Source organism: Muntiacus reevesi, chromosome 6 (assembly GCF_963930625.1).
Source record: "Muntiacus reevesi chromosome 6, mMunRee1.1, whole genome shotgun sequence".
Taxonomy (NCBI): domain Eukaryota; kingdom Metazoa; phylum Chordata; class Mammalia; order Artiodactyla; family Cervidae; genus Muntiacus; species Muntiacus reevesi.
This window is the reverse complement of record NC_089254.1, coordinates 88,884,767-88,899,748: the sequence shown is the minus strand read 5'-3', so window position 1 is coordinate 88,899,748 and position 14,982 is coordinate 88,884,767. Positions and strand designations below refer to the sequence as shown.

Below are 14,982 nucleotides of genomic sequence, written 5' to 3'. Positions count from 1 at the left end.
GATTTAGACTCAACCAATGGCAATGAGAGCTTGTGGTGGACTAAATCTGGGCAAAAGCAACAAAATATTCATTAAATAATTAATTTTTAATATTGGATTAAAAAAAAAAACTCTTAAAATTTGATATTTAGAAACTATCCTGAAAAACTGATAATAATCCTGTTAGGTAATAAGCAGAGAGCCAATATCTTAAATGCAAAACTAAAAAAAGTGCCAGATATGAATATGGCCAAAGTACACATGATTTCTAGTAAAATATTTGCATGAAGCATTATATTCAGAAATAGCTATTCTTTACTTAGAAACAAAAATTACAAAAAGTAACACTTCACAAGAACACTTGCGCTGAAGTATTCTTTCTAAAAATGCACAGATAAATTTTGGACTTAAAATCAAAACTGAATAGAAAAGATTTTGTTACAGCTTTGAGAGTTATTTTTCTCCCTGAATGCTTTCCTCACTGTTTTCCTTTGTATACGCATACTATTTAAAGCTAAAGACATTACCTCTTTCTAAGGTACCCAATTCACATTCAGTTCAGTTCAGTTCAGTCAATCGTATCCAACTCTTTGCAACCCCATGGACTGCAGCACACCAGGCTTCCTGTCTATCACCAATTCTTGGAGCTTGCTCAAATTCATGTCCACTGAGTTGGTGATGGCATCCAACCATCTCATTCTCTGTCACCCCCTTCTCCTCCTGCCTTCAGTCTTCCCCAACATCAGGGTCTTCTCCAAAGAGTTAGTTCTTCGAATTAGGTGGCCAAAGTATTGGAGTTTCAGCTTCAGCATCAGTCCTTCCAATGAATATTCATGACTGATATCCTTTAGGATGGACTGGTTTGATCTCCTTGCAGTTCAAGGAACTCTCAAGAGTCTTCTCCAACACAATTCAAAAGCATCAATTCATCTTTGGTTAGCTTTCTGTATTGTCCAACTCTCACATCCATACATGACTACTGGAAAAACCAGAGCTTTGACTAGACAGACAGCAAAGTAATGTCTGCTTTTTAATATGCTGTCTAGGTTGGTCATAGCTGTTCTTCCAAGGAGCAAGCATCTTTTAATTTCATGGCTGCAGTCACAATCTGCAGTGATTTTGGAGCCCAAAAAAATAAGTCTGTCACTGTTTCCATTGTTTCCCCAACTATTTGCTATGAAGTGATGGGACCGGATGCCATGATCTTCATTTTCTGAATGTTGAATTTTAAGCCAGCTTTTTCACTCTTCTCTTTCACTTGAATTAGAGGCTCTTTAGTTCTTCTTCCCTTTCTGCCATAAGGATGGTGTCATCTGCATATCTGAGGTTATTGATAATTCTCCCAGCAATCTTGATTCCAGCTTGTGCTTCATCCAGCCCGGTATTTCGCATGATGTATTCTGCATATAAGTTAAATAAGCAGGGTGACAATATACAGCCTTGACGTACTCCTTTCCCGATTTGGAACCAGTCTGTTGTTCCATGTCCAGTTCTAACTGTTGCTTCTTGACCTGCATACAGATTTCTCAGGAGGCAAGTCAGGTGGTTTGGTTATTCCCATCTCTAGAAGAATTTTCCACAGTTTGTTGTGATCCACACAGTCAAAGGCTTTGGAAGTAGTCAATAAAGCAGAAGTAGTGTTTTTCTAGAATCCTCTTGGTTTTTCGATGATCCAATGGATGTTAGCAATTTGATATCTGGTGTCCCTGCCTTTTCTAAATCCAGCTTGAACATTTGCAAGTTCATGGTTTACATACTGTTGAAGCCTGGCTTGGAGAATTTGGGCATTACTTTGCTAGCATGGGAGATGAGTGCAGCTGTACATAGTTTGAACATTCTTTGGCACTGCCTTTCTTTGGGATTGGAATGAAAACTGATCTTTTCCAGTCCTATGGCCACTGCTGAGTTTTCCAAATATGCTGACATATTGAGTGCAGCACTTTCACAGCAGCATCTTTTAGGATTTGAGATAGCTCAACTGGAATTCCATCACCTCCACTAGCTTTGTTCGTAGTGATGCTTCCTAAGGCCCACTTGACTTCACATTCCAGGATGTCTGGCTCTAGGTGGGTGATCACACCATCATGGTTATCTGGGTCATGAAGATCTTTTTTGTATAGTTCTTCTGTGTATTCTTGCCACCTCTTCTTAATATCTTCTACTTCTGTGAGGTCCATACCATTTCTGTCCTTTATTGTGCCCATCTTTGCATGAAATGTTCCCTTGGTATCTCTAATTTTCTTGAAGAGATCTCTAGTCTTTCCCATTCTCTTGTTTTCCTCTATTTCTTTGCATTGATCACTGAGGAAGGCTTTCTTATCTCTCCTTGCTATTCTTTGGAACGGTATATCTTTCCTTTTCTCCTTTGCCTTTAGCTTCTCTTCTTTTCACAGCTATTTGTAAGGCCTCCTCAGACAACCATTTTGCCTTTTTGCATTTCTTTTTCTTGGGGATGGTCTTGATCACTGTCTCTTGTACAATGTCATTAACCTCTGTCCATAGTTCTTCAGGCACTCTATCAGATCTAATCTCTTGAGTCTATTTGTCACTTGCACTGTATAATCATAAGGGGTTTGATTTAGGTCATACCTGGATGGCCTAATGGTTTGCCCTACTTTCTTCAATTTAAGTCTGAATTTGGCAATAAGGAGTTCATGATCTGAGCCACAGTCAGGTCCCGGTCTTGCTTTTGCTGACTGTATAGAGCTTCTCCATCTTTGGCTGCAAAGAACATAATCAATCTGATTTCGGTATTGACCATCTGGTGATGTCCATGTGTAGAGTCTTTTCTTGTGTTGTTGGAAGAGGGTCTCTGCTTGGACCAGTGCGTTCTCTTGGCAAAACTCCGTTAGCCTTCGCCCTGCTTCATTTTGTACTCCAAGGCCAAATTTGCCTGTTATTCCCGGTATCTCTTGACTTCCTACTTCTGCATTCCATTCCCCTATGATGAAAACGACATCTTTTTTGGGTGTTAGTTCTAGAAGGTCTTGTAGGTCCTCATAGAACCGTTCAACTTCAGCTTCTTCAGCATTACTGGTTGGGGCACAGACTTGGATTACTGTGATATTGAATGGTTTACCTTGGAAACAAACAGAGATCACGCTGTCATTTTTGAGATTGCACCCAAGTACTGCATTTTGGACTTTTGTTGACTATGAGGGCTATTCCATTTCTTCTAAGGGATTCTTGACCACAATAGTAGATATAAAGGTCATCTGAGTTAAATTCATCCATTCCAGTCCATTTTAGTTCACTGATTCCTAAACTGTCGATGCTTACTCTTGCCATCTCCTGTTTGACCACTTCCAATTTATCCTGATTCCAGGTTCATATGCAATATTGTTCTTTCCAGCATCAGACTTTACTTCCATCACCAGTCACGTCCACAACTGGGCGTTGTTTTGCTTTAGCTCCATCTCTTCATTCTTTCTGGAGTTATTTCTCCATTTTTCTCCAGTAGCATATTGGGCACCTACCAACCTGGGGAGTTCATCTTTCAGTGTCATATTTTTTTGCCTTTTCATACTGTTTATGGGATTCTCAAGGCAAGAATACTGAAGTGGTTTGCCATTCCCTTCTTCAGTGGACCACATTTTGTCAGAACTCTCCACCATGATCCGTCTGTCTTGGGTGGCCCTACACAGCATGGCTCATTGTTTCGTTGAGTTAGACAAGGCTGTGGTCCATGTGAACAGTTCGATTAGTTTTCTGTGACTGTGGTTTTCATTCTGTCTGCCCTCTGATGGATAAGGATAAGAAACTTATGGAAGCTTCCTGTTAGAAGAGACTGATTGTGGGGGAAAGTGGGTCTTATTCTGATGGGTGGGTCCATTCTCTGTAAATGTTTAATCCAATTTTCTGTTGATGGGCAGGGCTGTATTCCCTAAATGTTGTTTGACCTGAGACCACACTATGGTGGAGATAATGAAGATAATGGTGACCTCCTTCAAAAGGTCCCATGCATGCACGGCTGCACTCAACCCTGCAGCAGGCCTCCAACGCTGCAGCAGGCCACCGCAGATCCACGTCTCCACCGGAGACTCCTGGACACTCACAGGGAAGTCTGGGTCAGTCTCTTGTGGGGTCACTACTCCTTTCTCCTGGGTCCTGGTGCACACAAGGTTCTGTTTGTGCCCTCAAAGAGTCTGTTTCCCCAGTCCTCTGCAAGTTCTGGCGGCTCCATGGTGGGGTTAATGGCAACCTCATCCAAGAGGGCTTATGCCACACCCAGGTCTGCTGCACCCGGACAGACCTGCCCCTGTGGCAGGCCACTGTTGACCCATACCTCCATAGGAGACACTCAAACACTCACAGGCAGGTCTGGCTCAGTCTCTGTGAGGTCTCCTGTGTGCACCAGGTTTTGTTAGAGCCCTCTGAAAGTCTCTGGTGGGTATGGGGTTTGGTTCTAAACACAGTTTCACCCCTCCTACCATCTTGCTGGGGCTTCTCCTTTGTCCTTTTCAATTCACATTAGAAAATTCACATTTCTGCATCAAGTTTGTGTACTTCCCTGTGTTTGAAGGAATTTATTTTATGTGACACCAAGATGTTTGCAGCTAAGCTTTGGTTTGATCAATTACACATCTGATTCAAATTAACTGGGTTGATAGTTTGCTGATGAAACCATATGGCAAGGGATACTGAGTAAAAAGGGAAACAACTTTTCTAAAAAAGCACCATTCAACTCCAATGACTGTTTACCTCATCTTTTTTTTGGCTTAATTACTTCTAATTTCATTGTCTAGTCTTTAGACAACTCAATGATTTCACCTTAGATAAAGCTTGGAGCAAACTGACTGACAGTATAGCACATATAAAAAGGAAGAGCATGAGATTGAGCTGAATTCTAAATGCAGCAGGAAGCTACTAAGGATTTTGATCTGGGAAGCAATAATCATAGTTATGCTTTGGGGAGATTAATCTTGTTTCAATATATAGAATGAAATAGGATAGGAAGACTGAGAGTGACAAAAACATTACAGGTTTCCTTGTTATCCTAAAGTAGCGTATTCCCAATGAAACCTTTCCTAAGCAAAATGGTGGTATGTGAAGAAGCAATTACCTTAATTACCTTTGTGCTAACTGATGTACAAAATAAATCCTGATAAAGCCCAGATGCTCACAGACACAGTGCAAAGCTATGGTGGCTTGATGCTGAGATGATGAGTGTAGTTTCCAGGGAAGGAGCCTGGCAGGGCCACTCATGCTGCTTGGGGTGTGTGCTGCCTCTGTACCAACTCACTGCAAAACAAATCTTGAACCCATTTTTTTGCTTTATCATAAAAGTGACAATCCTCTTCCAATTTCTTTCAGTTAGTGAAAAGAGACACTAACACAAGACTTTCTTAAAAGAGGTGTAAAGTAAACTTGGAAAAGTGGGGAATACCTGTATTTGTTTTGTCTATTTGTTTTTCTTAGTTGCTAAGTCATGTCCAACTCTTTAGTGACCCCAGAGACTGTAGCCTACCAGGCTCCTCTGTCCATGATATTTCCCACGCAAGAATACTGGAGTGGGTTGCCATTTTCTTCTCCAGAAGATCTTCTCAACACATAGACTGAACCTGCGTCTCCTGCTTGGCAGATAGATTCTTTACCACTGAGTCACTGGGGAAGCCTTTACCTGTATCAATAAAGTCAAATTTGAGGCAATGAACGCCTGAATTATGGCACTACTGGGAAAGACAGGCAAGAGAGATGAGGACAGCACAGTAGTTAAAAGCATGGACATTGGAACCACATTGCCTGTATCCAAATCATAAGGGTTCTGTCCCTTGTGAATTATATGGCCTTAGAAACGGTGTTACCCTCTGGGCCTCAGTTTCTTTCTCTATGAAAAGGGAACAATAACAGTACCTACTCCTCATTAGGTTATGAGTAAATGTTTATAAAAATTCTTAGCTAATAATAGTTACTATATGCAGATAAAACACAAGGGCTTAAAGACTAGCTGGATGGGAAAGTTGAGTAAGGTAAAGAGATAACAATCATGTGAGTTTTAAAATTCTATAACTTGAAGAAAACTTAATAAACACAGATACTGAAGGGCAAGTCAGCAATATTTACCACCATGCATTACACAATCTTTTTAAATAGTAAAAGACCAGAAAAAATATAAATATCTATCAATTGTGTGGCTTGCACTTTGCTGTATACTTTGAAACTAACACAACATTGAAAATCAACTATACTCCAATAAACTTTTTTTAAAAAAACTGTGTAGCTAGTAAATTACTCTACATCCATACAATGCAATACTTTCAGCCATGAAGAAGAATCAGATCTAAATATGCTAATACAGAACAATTCCAACAATATATTTTTAGTAAAAAAAGACAGGTGCAGAAAGAATACTCCATGTATTCTTTATGTATTTACTCTAATTTGTTCAAAAATAAAGATAACATATCTATATGTGTAGTGAAAGTGAAAGTCACTCAGCTATGTCCGACTCTTTGCGACCTCATGGACTATACACTGCACGGAATTCTCCAGGCCAGAATACTGGAGTGGGTAGCCTTTCCCTTCTCCAGGGGATCTTCCCAACCCAGGGATCGAACCCAGGTCTCCCACATTGCAGGCGAATTCTTTACCAGCTGAGCTACAAGGGAAGCCCAAGAATACTACAGTGGGGAGCCTATTCCTTGCCCAGCGGATCTTCCCGATCCAGGAATGGAACCAGGGTCTCCTGATTGCAGGCAGATTCTTTATCAACTGAGCTATCAGGGAAACCCCATACCTATATGTATACATATGCAAATTTTAATTCTGGAAAGATACACTAAAAACTAACAGATGTGACATCTCTCGGGAGAAACTGGAGAATTAGTGATCTAAAGAGAAGAGAGATTTGGTCGCCCTTGTATACTATTTTATCAGGCTTAAAGAGTGATTTTCAGTTAAAAAAAATAATAAAAAAAAAAAATGACAGGCAGGGAAGGTTGAGTTCAATCATAAGAAATCATATTTACATATGTAAGTGAGCATAACTTTTTTATGTGTTCTACAAGTTTGCCCAGTATAGATACTGGGAACAGTCTAATGACCTGGGTGTTCAAAAACACTAAAGACTGTTAAAAAAAAAATCTTAAAAGTAGCTCAAGGACAATATACAAACTGAACCTTAAAATGCATGTTGTTTGGTCGCTAACTCATGTCTGACTCCCTGTGACTCATGGACTGCAGCATGCCAGGCTTCCCTATCCTTCACTATCTCCCGGAGTTTGCTCAAATTCATGTCCACTGAATAGGTAATGTCATTCAATCATTTCATCCTCTGTTGCCCCCTTCTCCTCCTGCCTTCAGTCTTTCCCAGCATCAGGGTCTTTTCTAATGAGTCGGCTTTTCACATCACGTGGCCAAAGTGTTGGAGCTTCAGCATCAGTCCTTCCACTGATATTCAGAACTGATTTCCTTTAGGAATGACTGGTTTGATCTCCTTGCTGTCCAAGGGACTCTCAAGGGTCTTCTCCAGCACCACAAATCGAAAGCTAATTCTTTAGTGCTCAGCCTTTTTTACGGTCCAGCTCTCACATCTGTATATGACTACTGGAAAAACCACAGCTTTGGGTGTACAGATCTTTGTTAGCAAAGTGATGTCTCTGTTTTTTAATGCACTGTCTAGGTTTGTCATAGCTTTTCTTCAAAGGAACAAGCATCTTTAATTTCAAGGCTGCAGTCACTGTCCAGTGATTTTAGAGCCCAAGTAAATAAAATCTGTCACTGTTTCCATTGTTTTCCCATCTATTTGCCGTGAAGTGATGTGACCAGATATCATGATCTTAATTTTTTGAATGTTGAGTTTTAAGCCAGCTTTTTTCTTCTCCTGTTTCACCTTCATCAAGAGACTCTTTAGTTTCTCTTCACTGTCTGCCACTGAAGGAGTATCACTTGCATATCTGAGGTTACTGATATTTCTCCTAGCAATCTTGATTCCAGCTTGTGCTTCATCCAGCCTGGCATCTTGCATGATATACTCTGCAAATAAGTTAAATTAGCAGGGTGACAATATACAGCCTTGACGTTCCAATTCTGAACAAGCCCATTGTTCCATGTCTGGCTTTAACTGTTGCTTCTTGACCTGCGTACAGGTTTCTCAGAAGACAGGTAAGGTGGTCTGGTATTTTCATCTCTTTTAGAATTTTCCACAGTGACTGTAAGTACCATCTGCATGCTAATAATTCCAAAATTTATATCCTGAGCCTCTACCTCTCCCTTGATTTGATTTATACATGGGGATTGTCTACCTTATATCCTCTACTTAGATGTCAAATAGGCATGTCAAGCTTAACACAGCCAAAAAAGAACTCTTGACTGACTTCCACAATCCTTCTTGTCTCAGTCTGCTCCGTCACATTTAATGACACCATCATCCATCCAGTTGCTTAAGACAAAAACTTTGGAGTCATCCTGATTTTTCTCTTTCCTTCATATCTCACAATAAATCCTGTTCATTCTATTTTCAAAATATATCTCATACTTAATTATTCTCACAACTTATACCACTATACCCTGCTCCAAGGCACCATCATCTTTTTAGGGGACTATTGCAGTATTTTTCTAAATAGCCTTTATGCTTCACTTTTACCATTTCCCACAATCCATTCTCCACCTGGCAGTTACAGGAAGCTTTAAAAAATGTAAATCACACAGGCACAAAAAAATGTAAATCACATCCCATACTACCCTGCTTAAAACTGTCCAATAATTCCCCCGTTTAGAATAAAGAAACGTCACAAATTCCATTTTAGACATGCTGAACTTGAGGGGTAAATGCCATGTAAGTGGAGACATGAAGAAAGCAAGTATTTGGCTCTCAAGAGCGATTTAGGAAGAATTACAAAGTGGCCTGACTTCTTCATGTATAACTGAAAAATGAAAACCATGGATTTGGGAAAAAAAAAAACACCTAAAATAATTTGAAAAAAGAAGGGCAGAGGCATGGGACCAAGACTTCAGAACTCCAATTCCTTAAAGGCCTGGTAGAAGAAGGATCAACAAAGAAGACTTAGTATGAGAAGCCAGACACAAAAAGGAAACCAGAGCTGATGCCAGAGAAGCAGAGGAAAAAGGATGTTTCAAAATGAAGAGAGATCAGGTAAGGTGGAAACTGAAAAACATCACTTGATTGGATAACACATAAGTCACCTGTGACTTTAACAAGAGCTACTTCAAAGAAAAGAGGAGGAGATGTGGCAATGAAGACCTCAACTCTAGTCAATATTTTCATGAACTTGGCTCTGAAGAAAAGGGGAAGACCAGAAAGATCTTCAGTCTAACACTCTCCCAACTGAGCTATTTCGGAGAGGCTAGAAGACCAGAAAGATAAAACTTGAGCAAGCTCAAATGCTAAAGGGATGACTTGATCAAAAGAAAGGGTCTGAAGACAGATAAGTGATAAAAATGTAAATATTCTGAAAAGTCTGAAAAGGCAGGAAGGGGTGGAATTGAGGAAAAGACAGAAGGATACAACAACCACTGATAAGATCAGACATAAAACTGTACTTGGAAAAGCCATGCAAAAACTGTATGTGCTAAATACCTAGGTTAAAAAGTTTATTTAGCCTTATGTAATGTAAAATAACCTAAACACAACTCTTCTGCCTGAGTAACTACAGATATTGACAATTACTAATTCATTCAATAAATATTTAGGAAAAGTCAGCTATAAATGGGGCAGTGTTCTAGACCTGTGGAAGGTGACAGCGAATAAGACATTATTTTTCCCTTTAAGAAGCCCATAGTTACATAGGGAGCTCGGTCCCCGGTGCTTTGTGACAACATAGAGGGGTGGGATGAGGAGGGGGTGGCAAGGAGGCTCAGGAGGGAGGGCATATATGTATGTATACTAATAGCTGATCCACATTGTAAGGCAGAAGCTAATACAATATTGCAAAGCAACTGTCTTCCAATTAAAAAAAAAAAAGCCCATAGTTAGATAAGTTCAAAAACAAATACTTGCAAAGCAATTCAATATAAGTACTGTGATCCTTTGTATATACAAAAGAAGGTGATGGCACAAAGAAGAGGCACAACAGCATGGACTCTGAAGTCTAAGAGATGGTCTGAATCCTAAGTCTGACATTTATTAGCTATATGCACTTCGTGCAAGTTCTGCAGCTTCTCTATAAGCCTCAGTTCTTCATCACAGAAGGGGATGAGAAAGCTAATTACCTCACAAAGTTATGAGGATTAAATGAATTAATATTTGTAAAACACCCTGAACAGAGGCAGACACACAGTAACTACCCAGTATAAGTAATCTATTTGTATTAATAGAGAGAACAGAAAAAAAGCTGTGTAACGTATACTTGGGTGGGTCTTAGAAGGGATTTAGGAAATGGCAGTCTAAGAAAAAAATGGTTATGTGTAGAATCATGACACAGTGTGGTACTGCAGGAAATTGCAACTTAAAAAAATCTCACCCTCCCAACCTTACTTCTTCTACGAATTTAAAGCAACTAACTGCAAATAGTTCTATAGCTGAAATATAAAATGAAAGACATAAGTGGTGAGGCTGTAGTCGTGGAAAAGGTCAGAAAAATTAGAGTAAAGAGGAAAAACTGGCAACTTTGTGACCAACTGTACAAGGGGTGAGCAAAAGAAAGGAATCTAATGTGATTCTCAGATTTCTGGCTTCATTCACTAAATTGATGAGGTAGCCATTAAATTAGTCAGAATAAGGGACACAGGAGCAAAAACAGGTTTGGCAGGAAAGATAATGAAACTGTTTTCAGACAAGCTGAATTTAAGGCATTCATTAGTCACTGGAGTGGCACTGTCTAGTAGCCGCTGGCAAACAGGCCAGGAAAAGAGGTCTGATCTATGTTGTTAGGATATTAACGACATCACCCAGAGGAAAATATAAGAATGAGGTGGGGGTCAGGTCAACATGGCGGGCCGGCCAGCTGTTTCAGCATCAAGCAGGTGGCTGGAGGGTATTCGAAAATGGTATTACAACGCTGCCGGGTTCAATAAACTGGGCTTAATGCGAGATGACACAATACATGAGAATGATGATGTAAAAGAAGCCATAAGAAGGCTTCCCGAGAACCTTTATAACGACAGAGTGTTTCGCATTAAGAGGGCCCTGGACCTCAGCATGAGGCAGCAGATCCTGCCTAAAGAGCAGTGGACGAAATATGAGGAGGATAAATTCTACCTTGAACCGTATCTGAAAGAGGTTATTCGGGAAAGAAAAGAGAGAGAAGAATGGGCAAAGAAATAATTTAGTAGTCTAATCTGTGGGTACAGCTGTTCTCAAGTATTTTTATGAAGCTGGTTAAACCTGAAATGTACAATGTAGAACTATTTGGGCTGTAAATGTATTACTTTAAATAAATATCATAATTATTGTTGGAAAAAAAAAAAAAAAAAGAATGAGGTGGGAAACAAACAGATATACTCTTGGATATCAGCATTAAGCACCAGATAAAGAAAAACTAATGAGAAATTCAAGCGATAAAAAGGGTAACTAAGGGCTCTTTAGGAATACAGATTGTGTCTAGTTACATATTCCCAGGTTTTAGCAAAGGGGCTAGTTGAAATCAAAATCTAGAGAAACTGGGTAGGATGAAGACTAAGAGATATCTAATGAATTTGGCAGTTAAGAAGTTATTACCTTAGCCAAGAAGACCTGAGTAGAACAATGGAGGCAGAAGTGCAATAGACTGAAGAGGAAAAAAGAAATTAAACAATTGAGTCTATTCTTCCAAAACCTTGGCTGTGAAGAAAAAAGAAAATAGTACATCAGCTAGAAAAAAATCTAAACAGTTATTCGTATGATAAATTGAGGAGAAACAGAGTCTACTTGGTAAAATAAGAGAAAACATTTAAATACAGAACAGGTTTAAGAGAATCCCAAGCTGCCACTAGTAGTATGTAATGATTTATACAATATTAAATATAACACAATTCACTGTAAAGGACTAAAAAAGCAAAATATCAAAATGCTGACACAAGTATCAAATGGAATTACTATAGATGATTTTCTTCTTGTTTCAAGTTTTTAATATTTTCCAAATTTTAATGAGCTGTATTCCTTTTTAAAAAATTGAAGTATAGCTGGTATACAGTATTATATTTTACAGATGTACAATATAGTGATCTACAATTTTAAAAATTATATTTCATTTAGTTATTATAAAACATTTGCTATATTCCATAGGTTGTATAATATATCCTTGCAGCTTATTTCCTACCTAATATTTCATACCTCTTAATCTCCTATCCCTATACTGTCCCTCCCCCCTCCTTTACCCCACAGGTAACTACTAGCTTGTTCTCTATATCTGTGAGCTTGCTTCTTTTTTTTTTGCTCTATTCACTAGATTGTTATGTTTTTTATATTCTGCATTTAAGTAATATCATACAGCATTTGTCTTTCTCTGACTTATTTCACCTAGCAAAGTGCCTACCAAGTCCACCCATGTTGCTGCAAATAGCCAAATTTCATTCTTTTTTATCACTGAGTAGTATTCCACTGTATATATACACCACATCATCTTTATTTATTAATCTGTTGATGGACACTTAAGCTGTTTCCATATACTGGCTTTTATAAATAATGCCACTATGAGAGTTTGTATTCCTTTTACAGTGGTGGTAGGAAGTGAAAGACAATAAGCTTTACCAAAATTAAAGCTGCTTCAGGGGCAGAAAAGACAAGTAATTCTAACTTGAAGAAGACAAGATAACAGAGACAAAATATCAGCAGGCAGAGAACAGAAAAGAAATGGAAGGAAAAAAATAAAACCAATGCAGAAATGAAATCTTCGTTGTAACTAACACAAAGGAGTACAAACACTGCTGAAAATATAGTAAAGCACCTGAACAACATTTTCTTGCTTGAGAAAGGCAAGTGACATATTAATATAAACAAACTCTGGAAACCATAAAACATTATTGAAAGAATTAAAGAAAATCCAAATAAATGGAAAAATATCCCATGTGCAGGGATTAGAAGATAACGTTAAAAGATGGTGATATCTTCACACTGATGTACAGATGGCAATCCCTATGAGAACCCCAGCTGAGTTCTTCCTACAAATTGACAAATTTGTCAAATTTATATGGAATTGCAGGGACCCAAAATAGCCAAAACAAACCTGAAAAAGAATAAAGTAGGAGAATTCACATTTTCTGATTTCAAAACTATGTCCAAAGCAACAGTAACTGAGGCACTATGGCACTGGCACATGACAGACATATAGATTAATGGAACAGAATTAAAAGCCCATAAATAAGCCTATGCATGTTTAAGGTTGACTGGTTTTCAACAAGAATGCCAAGACTATTCAATGGGGGAAAGCACAGTCTTTTCAACAGGACAGTCAATTAAGATAACCTTTACCACATGCATAAATATTAGAGCAAAACTATAAAATTCTTAGAATAAACACAGGTCTTCATGATCCTGGATTTGGTAAAAGATTCTTAGATAGACAACAAAAGCAAAAGCAAAAAAATAAAATAACAACAGTAAGACAAACCAGTCTTCACCAAAATTTAAAACTTTTATGCTTCAAAGGGCACAATTAAGAAACTGATAAGACAACCACAGAAAGGGAAAAATATTTGCAAATCATATATTTGACAAAGGACTTGAAATACATTTTAAAAAAATGTAGTGAGAGCTAAAATGTATAAAGAGTTCTTACCATTCAATAATAAAGACAAATAATCCAATTAAAAATTGAGCAAAGGATCTAATAGACATTTCTTCAAAGAAGACATACAATTAGCCAACAAGTACATGAAAAGATGAACAATGTCAATCATACCTTAAAAGAAAAAAAACTAGAAAGGAGGAAAGAAAAGAGAAAAACAAGGAAAGATGCTTGACATCATTAGTCATGAGGGAAATGCAAGTCAAAAAGTACAATGAGACGCCACTTCATACCCACTAGGATGACTGAAATCAAAAAGTCAGATAACAACAAGTGTTGGCAAGGATGTGGAAAAACTGGAACCCTCTTACGCTGCTGGTAGGAATGTAAAATTCCACCCACTTTGGAAAACAGTTTGACAGTTTCTGAAATGATTAAATGTCAAGCATAGTTACTAACTGACCCAACAATTCTATACCTAGATATGAGTGTGTGTACATGTGTGTGTAAAGTTGCTCAGTCATGTCCAGCTCTTTGTGACCCCATAGACGTAGCCTACCAGGCTCCTCTATCTATGGGACTTCCCAGACAAGGATACATTTCCTTTTCCATGGGATCATCCTGACACAGGGATCAAACCCTCATCTCATGTCTCCTCTATTGGCAGGCAGGTTCTTTACCACTGCACCACCAGGGAAATACTACTTAGGCATGTACCTAAGAGAAATGAAAACATATGTCCACACAGAGATTGATACATAAATGTTTATTTACAACAGCCAAAAAGTGAAAAACAATCTATATGTCCATTAATGGGTAAACAAAATGTGGTCTATCCATATAGTGGAATATTATTTAGCCAGAAAAAGGAATGAATTACTGATATCTGCAGCAAATTAGTAAACTTAAAAAACAGTATGGAAATGAAAGATGGCAGTCAAAAAGACTATGATTCCATTCATAGGAGGAAGTCCATAACAGGAAAATATAGAGAGAAAGAAAGCAGATTATGGTTACTTAAGAGCTAGGGTAGAGGATGAGGGAGAAGAGGAGCAGGAAGATAAGGGAGGGACAACTTAACGGTCATAGGGCTTCTTCTTGAGGGGATGAAAATGTTCTAAAATTGACTGTGGTAATAATTCCACAAGCCTGAATATACTAAAAATCACAGAATTGTACAGTTTAAATAGTGAACTGTACAGTATGTGAATTAAATCTCAATAACGCTACTAAAGCCATATAAATGGATATGTTAAAGTTTAAAAGGATTAACTACTCCTGTGCTAAAGAAAATAAATCAAAAATTGAACTACAAAAATATTCAGAAAATAAATACAAGAAATCTATAACTTACAAGACACAACTCAAGTACTGTTCAGAAGAAAACTCAAAATTTAAC

The 14,982-nt window shown here is 38.3% G+C and overlaps 2 protein-coding genes across 2 annotated transcripts in view; one reads left to right on the top strand and one right to left on the bottom strand.

Moving 5' to 3' along the window:
• Positions 1 to 14,982, bottom strand: part of KLHDC10 (kelch domain containing 10) — a 61,993-nt gene that overhangs the window by 39,921 nt on the left and 7,090 nt on the right. The window lies entirely within an intron of this gene.
• Positions 10,860 to 11,355, top strand: LOC136170731 (cytochrome b-c1 complex subunit 7). The gene has a single exon (XM_065939190.1). The coding sequence runs from the start codon at positions 10,868 to 10,870 to the stop codon at positions 11,201 to 11,203; it is 336 nt and encodes a 111-aa protein (XP_065795262.1). The 5' UTR covers positions 10,860 to 10,867; the 3' UTR covers positions 11,204 to 11,355.